The sequence below is a fragment of the Oreochromis niloticus genome, linkage group LG16 (assembly GCF_001858045.2).
Source record: "Oreochromis niloticus isolate F11D_XX linkage group LG16, O_niloticus_UMD_NMBU, whole genome shotgun sequence".
Lineage (NCBI taxonomy): Eukaryota > Metazoa > Chordata > Actinopteri > Cichliformes > Cichlidae > Oreochromis > Oreochromis niloticus.
Genome location: NC_031987.2, coordinates 26519121 through 26533401, shown reverse-complemented (window position 1 = coordinate 26533401; position 14281 = coordinate 26519121). Strand labels below are relative to the sequence as shown.

At 40.7% G+C, this 14281-nt stretch overlaps 1 protein-coding gene across 1 annotated transcript in view; it reads right to left on the bottom strand.

Moving 5' to 3' along the window:
- Nucleotides 1-14281, bottom strand: part of pdia5 (protein disulfide isomerase family A, member 5) — a 70741-nt gene that overhangs the window by 37813 nt on the left and 18647 nt on the right. The window contains exons 4-8 of the mRNA XM_005475388.4: nucleotides 7265-7348; nucleotides 7071-7116; nucleotides 3499-3591; nucleotides 1492-1552; nucleotides 431-498 (exon numbers count right to left, since the gene is read on the bottom strand). Coding sequence (XP_005475445.1) covers nucleotides 431-498; nucleotides 1492-1552; nucleotides 3499-3591; nucleotides 7071-7116; nucleotides 7265-7348 — 352 coding nt within the window. The remainder of the gene's footprint in view (nucleotides 1-430; nucleotides 499-1491; nucleotides 1553-3498; nucleotides 3592-7070; nucleotides 7117-7264; nucleotides 7349-14281) is intronic.

The window sequence follows — 14281 nt, the reverse complement described above, 5'->3', positions numbered from 1 at the left end:
AAACATATAACACGGTCTGCCGCTACAGCATATTCCTGTACAATGCTTAAAAATGCTAAAATCATTCGAAACATATTGCTGTGCAATCAAAACACAGGTAAAATCTTAATTAATCCCAGCAGAGAGAGGATCGGGACCTTTGGATTGCCTTTTAAAGGTCATCTGAGTTATTATGCTACTAAATCAACACATGGTGCAAAAGTTGATCAGGTACTGTACCCGAGAGATCGTCTTTGCAGGAAATACAACCTGCAGGAAATGCCTTATTTGGTCTGTCTGTACCTTTTGCAGATTTCACATCCCTGACATTCGCTGCTGACACATCTCATTTAATGCGCGAGCATCAAAGATGACTGGGCTGCAGATCAGAGACAGGTGATGCAACACAACAGTGGGCCCACTGACTGAGGGGCAGATTTAGCACACTTACATATTTCCCTTTTGTCTCCGTGGCCGCTTGCTGAAAAATGGGCTGCATTCTCTTACAAACGCCGCACCCTGCAACCAAAATACAAAGGAGAGAAGCAGAGGTTATTACAGAGAACTCAATGGGAACACTGCTCTGACAGCTATATGATAATCTATACGACTGTCAAAAGATTTTCCATCATCTGCTAGGAGATTTTTTTCCCCTGGTAAACAGCAGCTCTCAGTATGCTATCTGCTGTGAAAGATATGATGCACTGAGAATAATCGAGCACAGCGCTTGGAAAAAATCAAAAAAACAAAACAACAAAAATCCATGTGAAGTCTTTTCTATTGAGCAACAACAAGAGGCGACAATTAACTGCGCGCTGAACAAAAACGACTCTGTTCTTACCCTGGCAAAGTGATCAGCAGGTCTGACGTTCAGACAGACGCCGCGGCTTAATTGTTTAACAATTTTGCTAAACAAAGAGCGACAGTGATAATCTGTTGCTTTATTTCTAGTTTATATTCTTAGAAAGTGAAAATCTTTTTTTGTTTTGCATGGACTGATCAATGAACAAAACAAGTAATTTTAAGCAGTCGATAAAAGACCTGGCAACAAGCGGGTTGTTTTAAAAACGCTCTTTTATTTTAGAACTTTGCCTCCGATTTGTGTTTGTAATAGTGGAGTTAACCAGCAAAGAAGGATCTCCTTAGTTGGAGTCCTTTTTTCTCCACATTATAAAAACTGTGCAGTACATCGAAAGATGAGACCGTGTGCCATGTTTGCCAGGTGCCATAAATATATATATAATCATATTGCAGTATTGATAAAGACGGTGTAGTATTACTAAGCAAACTCCAGTTTATTGACCTATTCCCCAAACTGTACTCTCTCCCCGGGTTTAACTCACTTTATAAAGGTGTTTAATGTAATATTTGAGGACAATAATAGCTACTCTTGTTTTTCCAGACAGACTGTTTCCCACAATATGTGCAAGCAGGATAGCAAAATGAGCACTGCTTGTCCCAGTTACTGTGAGCTGCTAACACTGCAGGAACAACGTAATAATGCAGACTCACAGGGAGCATAGAACATCATGAGGACCGGCCTCTCTTCTTTCTTCAGCAGCTTCCTGAAGTCCTTCGAGAGCGAGGAGGGAACAACAGATTAGTCAAGTTGCTTTTCAGCAAAACACATGTATGCACATGTATATACAACACACACAATAGCTTGATTCCTCTAATAGTGTGCTCCATGTTAGATTTCTGAAATTCTCTCTCACACTCTTTGGTTTAAAATAGCAAATCATGACATCATCTCTGTTATTTCAGCTTTGTATTCGACTGTGTGTGAGAGTTATTCATCACATTAATCACAGAAAAAGGAAAGGGAGGACTTTCTTCTTTGGACAGCAGGCACATCAGCCCCCATACCAGTTTCCCCGTTTTCATCATCACTTTCATGAGCTCAGCTACTTCCAAAAAACATAAAAATCACACATTCAGCACAATCTTTTGTTAACACATTCAACAAGCCTCAGGGTGAGAGCAGGCGATAACCCGGTCCTGCGTTCTTCAAATGAAAGGAGGCTTACTGTGTTATGCTCGCCTTTGTTTTCTGTTACACATGTATTTTTACAGTGGTGGGTGCTCAGATTTCAGGCTGCTTTAATCACTTTTTAATCATCAGTATCGGTAACATGGACGTCTCAGGCACGAAGCTCTGGCTGTGAGAACAGAATTTTAATCCAGCTGCTATTTAGACCTTCTGTTTGCGAGGGGCAGCCAATCAGAAGACAGCTGGCTTAAAAGGAGTGTGGGGCTAATTGGAAAGGAGCTAATCAGCTTCTTTAAGACTGGGCTACAACAAGGCGCAGCTTAGTGCAGCTTGTCCCCTTTTCAGGTGGTCGTCGACTGTATGTCTGTAGTTCAGGAGACTAAACACATCATCTGCTAATCGGAAGGTTGGTGGTTCAATCCCTGGCTGCTAAAGTAAATGGTAAATGGCCTGTATTTGTATAGCGCTTTACTTAGTCCCTAAGGACCCCAAAGCACTTTACACTACATACAGTCATCCACCCATTCACACACTGGTGATGGTAAGCTACATTGTAGCCACAGCTGACAGAGGCGAGGCTGCTGGGCACTGGCGCCACCGGGCCCTCTGACCACCACCAGTAGGCAACGGGTGAAGTGTCTTGCCCAAGGACACGACGACCGAGACTGTCCGAGCCGGGGCTCGAACCAGCAACCTTCCAATTACAAGATGAACTGCCAACTCTTGAGCCACAATCAAAAAGTCTGCAAAGTGACCAAGTATCCTTGGGCAAAACACTGAACCCTGAGTTATTAATGTTAGAAAAGCATTGTAAAAGAGCCAGTCCATCTACCATTACTACCGATCCACATCATCACATAAACCAAGGTGTGAAAATAGGTATAGGTCAGGGATGAAACCACTGTGAGACCTTGCCCCACCTCATCGTGTGAACTATTAAGACCACCTGAGGCAAAGTGTGAGCAGCCATTGAAGCACCTGGGAAGGGATCTCAAGCTTGCCTTGACAAACCAAGTCCAGTTGTCTTCTTTTGCTCAAGCTCTCAAGACTATAAAATAAATAAGGATCATTTTAACTGTGAACCATGCAAAGCAGCTATAGTCCAAAAACGAAGGTCTTTCTAAATTCCATATATACTTATCTAAGGATGAGGTAGCTGTTTGTGAATATGCTGGCAGTTTTTGATGATTTTGCAATCTGACTTGTCTGGATGAGAGTCGTTTGGAGGCTTTTAGGCTGTAAAGGCAGGTCTGTGTGAGTGACCTCATGAACTACGCCGAGCAGCTCTTTGACGATAAAGCCTTGATGCTGTTGCGTTTTGTGTGCAGGGCTTTGTGTTGGTGAGATGCTGCAGTATCAGAGTCGGGGGGCTAATCAAAACTTTAACAGACAAATGGAGGAAAGATGCAGGCTCTGCTTGTGAATCACAGTAAATGTATGTCCCCAGTGATGTTCTGGATTTCTTAAATGGAGCTAAATGGATATTAAATTAATCCAAAGCCCAAAAGTTTATTTAAATTGGTACTTACTTTTTCTGTCTCTATGTGGACGACATCTTTAGCCTCAGGGTTCTCCTCCCACAGTGGGGGCCCCGATGGGTCTTTCAAAAACGCTACCATCGACTGAATGAGAAAAAAAAAGCAAAGTCAGAACGACAGATCTGCGACAGCCTGTCTAAACAAAGCCAACAGTTCAAATCATGCAACAACTTTTCAGCCCCATAATCCTATGGGGGTGAAAAACCAACATAAAAAGACGGACTGGTGATTATTTATGTTGCCAAAGTCGCTCCTAAATTTAGTTGAGGCAACGCTGTAGGCTGTGCCAGATGGAAGCTCATATAGATTAACATGTTCATGCATCCAAGAGGTGTCAGCGCTATTTCAGTACCTCTAAGTGTCTACTAATGGGCTTGGTAAAGCTTTCTGTAAATATAATGAACCATATGTCTGTGGAGGCAACAGCAGGAAATATTTCTTTTAGCAGCGCTCTAACGACGGCGCGTGTGCACGGGCGGAACATTTAACGATCTTGACTTGATTATCAGAACTACTTTGTAATGGTTGAAACAGAGACTTGTGGAGGTTTATTGTTTCAGATGCCTTTTAATCTGTCAGAGAAACAGCGAAAACCCTAGCAAACAAAATAATAAAACCATGCACCATTCAAAAGAGTGACAGCTTCCACCTTATGACGAGTTTCTCTGGCAGAAACTCATTGAAAAAATAAAAAGAGAAGGACTTCCATATTATAGAGGAGAGAGGTAAACGGTTAATTTCACTTATATCTAAAGTCATAATTTGCCTTTTAGGAAATATCTATATGCTGTAACTCTCTAGCAGTGAAAGGCATTAAACTTTAAGCTGACCAGCAACATCTCTATGGCTGTTGTGGCTGATGCATAGTTTATATTGCACTCTCTGTATTCCAAACATTTCACACTAGATGTACCTGTGAGTGATGCTTAAATATGTAACCTGCAGCTGGATAACTGGTAACAAAATTAAGGTCTTGATTTTTTTCCTCAGGATGTGTTTGCTACAGAATCACAGAGTAACAGATGGTGCTATGACCTCATTAACAGGTCTGGAGGCTATAAGCTAAATCAGTCTAGTGTGCCAGCATTAGTTGAGGCAGCCAAAGTGCAGACCTGTAAAGAGCATCATTAGAGGCTCTGCATCACACAAACACACCTTGTAGCTAACATGAAGATCAATCATTTGACGCTAGGGCTGTGTCATAACCATATAACCTGCCATAACACCACTATAAATGTTTATGTGACATAAAAGTGTCATGTAATGATATCATTGCTATAGCAACAGCTTGCATTTACGTTCCCAGTGCAATCAACAATGAGACATGGCCGGGCATGTCTGAGAGCGAGAGCCAAGTGTCAGCCTCTAATGATCATTTAATACCTGAAGATGGAGCTACTTCGAAAACCTCTAACAAAGCGCAGTACTTTGAAAATATGCAAGAAAACTGTTCCCGCTAAGGGTGGGAAAAAAACACAACCAACACTTTTCACCACTGAGTTGAGTAGCTGCTCTCACTAGTTGCACCCCAGGAAGGAGTAAACGGTGCACTTAGACAAAGGGTAAACGTTTGAAATGACCAGTGTGGTTTCGTGGTGGAAAATGGACTATAAACAGCCGGTTAAAAAGCTCAACCCAAGATAAATCATACCAGATAAAAGAAGTATTTTTGAGTTTTAATATGTGACACCAAGAAGTTAACAAGGTTAGGTTACTTTAGTAAGGGTTAAGCAGTCATGCTATATCTTTACTTAAAATTTCCAGGGAAAACACTACTTAGGCTACCTTTCTGCTTACATTTGACTTATTATACTATAATGCTGCTGCTGTCTGCACTATATTTCAGTACTATCACAATTCAAATTAGGTAGTATGCCACCAATTACAGCTCATTATAAAAGCACTGAAAATACCCTTAATTTTGTTTGCATTAATAAATGCTGCTGCCTGCATGATGCAGTCACCAATAAAACATTGTTAAGTATGGTGATTGTAAGGCGACTGCAAGGTCCCCTTGTGGGAGGTGACAAGCTGCAATTTAATTCAGACTGACTGCAACGACTCTCAGACAGATCAGTGAAAGTTTGGAAATAATTGCAAGCTAATTTCTAAAAGCAGACAGACTGCCAATACACTGCCATCAATCACAGTCAGTCTGTGTCCATGAGCACAGCTTGTCTGCAACGCATCTCTTTGCAACTCAACTGTCTGCCAACTGGTTGTATATCGGTTATACGAAGATATAAAAGCATATCTGAATTTCTGTTTCAGATCCACGAGTTTTTGGCTAAACTCTGAAAATAATACGTGAATTTGTGAATTTCTGTGTATGTAGACCAGGGGTCCCCAATCCCAGTCCACGAGGGCTGGTGACCCTGCAGGTTTTAGATGTGTCCTTGATCCATCACAGCTGATTTAAATGGATAAATTACCTTCTCAACATGTCTTGAAGTTCTCCAGAGGCCTGGTAATGAACTAATCATGTGATTCAGGTGTGTTGACCCAGGGTGAGATCTAAAACCTGCAGGGACACTGGCCCTCGCGGACTGGGATTGGGGACCCCTGATGTAGACAGGTGTGCATTTTTTTCACAGCTGTAATTTTTTTGTGTTGTAACTGTATTATCACAAAAACACACTGATAGCTTCCAGTTATCACCAGACTAATACACAGAAAAATCATAAACATAAGCTAACATAACGCTGTGAGAAGCCAGGACCTACTTGCTGCGAGGCAACAGCGTTAGCTACAGCGTTAGCCCCGTACCACCAGCTTGTTACCATTATATCATTAAAATTCTCAGTCATCTAAAATTATGTTTATGATAATCTAATGACTTTTCTCTTTTTTAGCTTTTTAGTTCACTCTTTTGCTGCTAAGTGCTTCAATATGGTCAATATGCTACGTCTTCTCTTTGGTGCTGAGAACACAGTGCAGAGTCAATCTGTGCAGCGTTTGCTCTGAAAACTACCGCCTGCCGTGACAAAAAGCATCGCTATGAGAGTGAGAGTATGATTGTGCCATGAGAGCAAGGTTGCACAGCGGGCAGATAAACAATGAGCTGAAACTAACTGTAAGGCACTATAAAGCTGAGGGGAGCTGCACATAGAAATAAAGAATTTGCAGGGTCATTGCAATAAAGGTCACATTTTCACACAGTCACACTGTTTTCAAGCTGTTATTTGATGCACTGTTGATATTAAAATGCAGGTTATAAATGATTTCATAAATAGCCAACTAAATGTAACCACAGATGCTTCTGATTTTCAACTTAGCTTGGTTTTCAAATAAAAAAAAAAAAAAATAAATGAATAAAAATCAGGCAAATTCTTAACATTGTGTCTAATATTCTTGTGTGGAAAATACCACGCATTTTTTCCATTCATAAACTTAATAACAAAATGAAAAAGAAGAAAGAAAGAAATGAAAGCAGAAGGCAGGGCTCTGTAGAGCCAGAGGTAAAATAATTAGTCCTCTGAATGTGAGGAGCAATTAGGAAATACTACACAGCAGACAACAGTGCTCGACATGTAAAGAATGCAGATTCTCAGATGAGCACTGACCTTGAAAGTAGCAGGCCTGCTGTACTCTGTGTGGAATGTCCCATCTCTGAAAGACACGCGGGACACAATGCTCTCAACACCAGGAGTAAACTGTAAGTAATGCACTTCTTAAGCTGCGAGCACGGTATCACTTTCCAAAAAGCACCGAGGTGTGGAGAAGCGTCTGACAGCCAGCTGAGTTGCTGGTTACTCACTTGTAATGCAGCAGCTCTGCTCTTCCACGTTTGGAGCTCGGGTCCACCTTCACTTTCTTACACAGCTTCCGGCCTTCTGAATCTCTGTGAGGGATCGACACACAAAGCGTAAATCAAACTCAGATTCATAAGCTCTTTGCATTTTTCAAATTCTCCTTCACACACGTACAAATTTTCCTAATGATTAGTAGATTTATGCATTCATTTCTCTGCCAGACCATATAAATTCCAACTTCACTGAACTGAATTAAGAAAATGAAGCAAGAAGATACGGACTTTTCATCAAATTAATCGAATCGCATGTATGATATAATATAAACAATGCTGCTTGCTCTGTTTATTTGCTGCTTCGGTGGAAACAAAGCACAGATGCAATGTGTTGGTATACAGACGTTTCATTTTATGAGGCTTTCTGCTGTAATTGAAAAAAAACGACTGTAGCTGGAAAGGGAATAAATATGCATCCTGCCACCTACACATACTTCACACTTGCTACAATGAAGCACTATCAGCAAAAATGAAGTACACCTTCTCATCTGTAATAAAGAGCAATGAAAATATGTATTCATTTAGAGAGAGGTGGATAAAAGTATTTGTTAGAGATTCAATTATGGCTCCCAGACACACAGCAAGCCAACTACAGTAAAAGTTCAGTGTAGTTTTTTTTTTTTTTTTTTTAATCTTCTTTATATGAAGACTAAATCCATGTATGTCTGCATGTGCTGACAGACAGTATTTCAGGTGATGACCGTGTGCATAATGCCAGACTCGACTGGCTCATAATGACAGATGGCACCAGTCAGGGTACACCCATGAGCAGATGTGACCTTGACACATATTTCGAGATGATGTGCAGTCACCAGGTTCAAGACCAGTCTGCTGCTTCCAGCTTCTTGTTTTTTTCCCCCCATACACACACACAAACACATACACAGACAGACAGACACACACACACACACACACACACACACACACAAGCCCGTTCAGCTATCTTAGTGAGGACCTTCATTGACATAATGGTTTCCCTAGCCCCTTACCCTAACCATTAAAAATGAATGCCTAACCCTAACCCTTACCCTAAACCTAACCATAACCTAATTGTAACCCTGACACTAAAACCACATTTTGAGCCTTAAAAAGGCCTTCAAATTTGTGAGGACCAGTGTGTCCTCACAAGTGACTGTTGGTTCTCACAAGTATAGTAGAATGCAGATTTCGGTCCTCACAAAGATAGCTAGACAGGAACACACACACACACGCACACACACACACACACGCACGCGCACACGCACAAAAAAAGGGAAAAAAAATGGAACCATGGATCCCAAAATCCATCTTGGTAAGAAACTAAACCAGTCCAAGAAATTCTATCCAAAAATATTCTTTTTATGTTTAATGTCATGCATTATAAATTTCAACTAAACATTTTCTATGAAAACATATTTCCAAAGCGACTCAACCTTGGTCTGTCTTTACCACACAAATCACATGGCTAATGTCAGCTGTCACCAAACCACCAAACAGAGTGCACACCTCTGACCTCGAGGGTAAGGTGATTGAGATTCCCCCGAAATTTTTAGTAGGTACACCTACGGTATCAATTTCAAACTCATATGTTGCTTCATTCTTTTTCAATTCAATTTTATTTATACAGCACCAAATCACAACAACAGTCGCCTCAAGGTGCGTTATATTGTAAGGTAGACCCTACAATAATACATACAGAGAAAAACCCAACATTCATATGACCCCTATGAGCAAGCACTTTGGCGACAGTGGGAAGAAAAAACTCCATACAAAACATACAAAAAAGATTTTTTTTTAAAATGAGAGTTGAAAACTGAACTGATCTGTATTCTGGTGGAATAAAACACCAGGACTGTTAAATCAGTCTTTTTAGGATGTGAATAAGCTACACAGCATGGGTATGTGCCAACGCAACAATGGACTTTGGCTTCATCCTCTTACTCACTCAGTCACAGATAAAGTAAAAGTGACTCAGCGAACGACGTGCTTCCACCAACCACTGAGATTGCACTATTTTTTCAGTCACAGGAAAAAACACAGAAGCACAAAGAACTCAGAATGACTCACTAGCTAATGTTCACCACTGAGGGAAACAATGCAGTGAATGGCAGCCCAACAATGGTTTGACCACTACATTAGAACAACTGCTTTGCATTCAACTTTGGATTAACATCAACTCTCTAATATTTCAGTGGTTGGTATGATGTGAAATGCAACAGGATTGGTCACACTTAGTTTATGCTATATGTTTTAGATTTATACATCACATCCAATTGCAATTCAGTTGATGTGCTGTTTATGATGTGGATTATCTTATACAATTAAATACACTTTAATTTGCCTCAGGTTGAATCCATTATATTTTGAAGGGATTATTTGGATGTGTTAAATCAAAGGAGCAATTTGTTGTTCATTTTCTCATTGTCTCATTTAATGTTTTATTATTAGTATTAAAAGATTAAAAAAACAACAACAACAACAAAACATCCACGTTAGCATAATACACAGCACATCTGGAATGTATCCACAACGCTTCACTTGTACCACATGTTTTGTCATGTTACAGCCTTATTCAAAAAAATGGATTCACACTTTTTTTTCACAAAACTAATGACAAAGTGAAAAAAGTTAGCGTAAAATTCTTGCAAATTAATTACAAATAAAAACAAAAACATAACATTTATAAAGGAATTCACAGCCTTTACTTTGTACTTTGTTAAAGCACCTTCGGCAGCAATTACGGCCTCAAGTCTGTTGAGTATAATGCCTCAAGCTTGGCACACCTGTTGTTGGGCAGTTGCTTCCATTCATCTTTGCAGAACCTCTCAAGCTCCATCAGGTTGGATTGAAAGCATCGTTGCACAGCCATTTTCAGATTTGTCCAGAGACGTTGAATTGGGTTAAATTCTGGGTTCCAGCTGGGCCGCTCGAGGACATTCACACAGTGTTCCCTAGGCCACTCAGGTGCCATCTTGGCTGTGTGCTTCATGTTTGAAGATGAACTTTCAGCCTAGTCCATATTCCAGATTTCCATGGAGCAGGTTATCATCAAGGGTGCTTCAGTACACTGCTGCATTCATCTCTTCCTCAACCCAGACTCGTTTCCTAGTTCCTGCTGCTGAAAAACATCTCCACAGCATGATGCCGGCAAAGCCATGCCTCACTTTAGGAATGGTATTAGCCAGGTGACACAAGCCTGATTGGTAGAGTGCTGTAGGAATAGTTATCCTTCTGCAAGGCTCTCCTCAATCCACAGAGGAACGCTGGAGCTAGAGCGACCATCAGGTTGTTCAGTCACCTCCTTGACTAAGGCCCTTCTACCTCACTCAGGATATCCGGGCGGCCAGCTCTAGGAAGAGTCCTGGTGGTTCAAAACTTCTTCCATTTATGGATGATAGAGGCCATTCTTTCCTGTACTCTTCCCCCATATCCGTGCCTCGATATAATCCTGTCTCAAAGGTCTACAGACATTGACTTAGACTTCATGGCTTGGTTTTGTGCTCTGACATACACCGTCAACTACGGAGTTTTTTAAATAAAGAGGTGTGTCCCTTTCTAAATTCTGTCCAACCAACTGAATTTATCACAGGTGGAGTCCAATCAAGTTGTAGAAATATCTGACAGATGCTTGGTGGAAGCAGAATGCGCCTGAGCTCAACTGAGGCAGTCATGGCAAAGGCTTTGAATACTTTTATTTTTAAACCTTTATTTTTCAAACCTTTTTTTACTTATTCACGGTCATTACAAGGTATTGTGTGAATGGGCCAAAATTCCTCCACAATGACTGATCAAGCAATACACAGAACAGTTACTGCACATTAATGCTGCTAAAGGTGATTCTACACGCTCATAAATCATGGGACATACTTGGTTTTACAAAGGAGTCCTGTGCAAAAATGTATTTTTCCATGACTGTAAATTAACAGGAAAAAAAAGTAATATTTCCTTTATTCACAAGCAACTGGAGATCACTGGGTCAACTGGAACAACCATAGTTTACCACAAAATACCTGGAAGAAGGTGATTCTGCATGGAAGACTTTGAAGACTAGCGAATGATTCAAGTAACAAGTTGGAGCCAAACCTTCACACTAGGCCAACATCAACAGAGCCACTTTGTAAAGGATTAATAATGGATTCACCACGCAAAGAGGATGAAGCTCTGCACGCCATTCAATTATTACTCTTCTAAAACACAAATCCTAATCCCTTCATTTGTTTGTGTTCTTGTTTTCACACTGTCGCTTACAGGACCATATATGTTTCAATGCTCTGTTTATGCTACATTTGAAGTGGAGTTTAGGAGGGACAGCCCAGTCCTGTCCACTCTTCCTGTATGAGATCATTCATCCCACGGGTGGATCCCAGTTGGCCAACACTCAGGACCCTGTCATCTGTTCAAAGTGTGTCATTCTGGCCTCGGTGGCACTCTTCGTTGGCAGAGATGACCATTCTCACACAGCGATATGCACTCTACTCTCTCTCCCTCTGTCCACCATGAGCTCTCAGCTGGAGCTTCAGCTTGGAACCGTTCCATTTGAGACTGTAGAGAAATATGCCAAAAAGCACAATGCTTTGCTACAGAGCCTGGCACTGGGTCCATGTGTCCTGTAGTGATGAACCCAGCTTGCTCTAGCTCCCCTGGCGGGAATCTGGCTCGGTGTGAATCTCTACTTAGCTTTCGCACACTCTCCTAAATGCTGGAGTTCTTGGAGAAGGAAGAGAGATAATTCCATAGTCTCCCTGACAAAAAACAGCAGGTGAGTCAAAAAGTAAACACTCGAGAAAGACACGCATCGTGGAGTGCCTTTGTAGGGAAACATGGAAACCAAAGCCTCTGACAATTCCTTCGCACCGGTTTGTGTTTAGTTTCTTTTCCTTTCTATCCGCCCGGTCTTCAATCCCGGATAAGGTTGAGAGAGATTGTGAATGTTGGCATGTGCAATGGCTGTCAAAGGGGAGTTACTCCCTTCTTCATAGTTTCCTGTTTTATGATCTGTTCTTTCCTATCTGGCAAAGAAGACAGGTGATGGGTTGACAGGTAAAAAGAAATAGTGGAACCGAACATCAGATGGGCACAGAAAACAACAAGATCAAGTCAGATCACTGGGGAGAAAACCAAGTTATGCTTGGAGAAAACAATTCTTCTCTGTGTCTTCGAAGTATCAAGCATTTAGCAGTTCCACAGAGCGAGCCAGGGATTGTTGTTTTCCTGAAAGTCATGACATGTATTGTTCTCCCTTTAAAGGAAAAGTGTGGTTTAAGTGCATGATTATTTTTCTTTATTAACTAAATTAACTGTTGAGCGAAAGGATCAAAACCCCCTAAAATATGGTTTTGCAACAGTTTCACTGCATATCATGTGGCATTCATCTGTCACATTTAAGTGATGGATGAATCCAACTAAGTACACAGAGGTCCTTTAAAACCTGCATGTGACCTGGGATCAGAGCAATGATTCACCTTAAAGCAGTTAGAGACTACACTGGAGTGGCTTAGAGACAAATTTCTCACTGTGGCTCAGCCAAAACAGACTAAAACCCTATATGACATCTGGGGGTATTGACAGGTCACAGATTTGTTTTGTGATTGGCTCATAATTTCTCTTGAGTTTTGGCAAAAAAACAAAACGAAAGCAAAACACAAAAACACCCCAATTTGCGCAGGACGAACAAACAGAAAACCTGGACATACAATGCCTCTGCTAGAAAGGGACTGATTTATCGAAAGGCCTGTTATCGGCCAATATTAGCCATTTGCTGATCTACTGGTAGCTGCAATTACAACAGCCAATTAAAAAAAAGAAGAAAAAAAAAAAAGTAAAACGTAAACGCTGCATAGTTTGGTTTGTCCTCCACTCTGCAACTTCTCTGTTGGTAACGTTTTTGGAACGCTACAAATACAACAACCATCTTATCTGAGCAGAGTTGGGCTTACCATAAACAAGTAAACAAATAACTACACATAAAACATTTTAGGGAAATCTGTTTATGTTTCGTGCTTCCGAAAGAATATTGGCCAATATCTCAGAACACTGGATCTTTAAGCCACCAAATATCAGTATCGGTCTTAAAAATTCGATATCAATTTGACTATTCTCAAGAAGAGCAGGACCTTTTTTTTTTTTAACATCGTCTTTATTGAGGAAGTATGAAAAACAGTTGTCAGTTGTCCACATCCTCTTCAGATCAGTCCCTCGTTGACAAAATCCATAAATGCTCCCCATAAAGTTTCCCTCAAAAACAGGTGGCTTCAAAACAGGTGGCTTTTCTTTTTTAATGACAGGCTTGAAAACATTTGTTGTACCCATAAGCCCATTTGTTTTCTTCTTAGCAGACTAAGGTGCATCAGCATCCATTCATTCTTATTGTACTGATATTTGTTTAAACCAAGAATTAAAAAATTAAGGCTGTAGCGGGACCGGTTTAGAAATAATTTTTCCCATCACAATCTGCACATCCCACACACGATGGAAAAAAGGTCCCTTTTCCAATCACGACATTTAACACATATATCTAGAATATTTTTATTGACTCTATTTAACTTCTTTGTTTTTACACATATTTGCATTAATCTTCTATATTATAATCATTGTTATGTGTTTGTTGTATCGTTATCCGATTTCAGATTTTAAATTTTCCCTCTATGGAGCCCATTTCTGGTGTAAATTCTCCACCAATTGAGATATTAAAAAGTTATAATAGTCTGATTCGATTCATCTCCTTACATCAGGGATGTCGAACTCCAGGCCTTGAGGGCCGGTGTCCTGCAGGTTTTAGATCTCACCCTGTTTCAACACACCTGAATCAAATGATTAGTTCGTTACCAGGATTCTGGAGAACTTTAAGACATGTTGAGGAGGGAGTTTAGCCATTGAAATCAGCTGTGTTGGATCAAGGACACATCTAATACCTGCAGGACACCGGCCCTCGAGGCCTGGAGTTCGACACCTGTGCCTTGGATGATGATTTTTTATAAGATGACTTGCTTG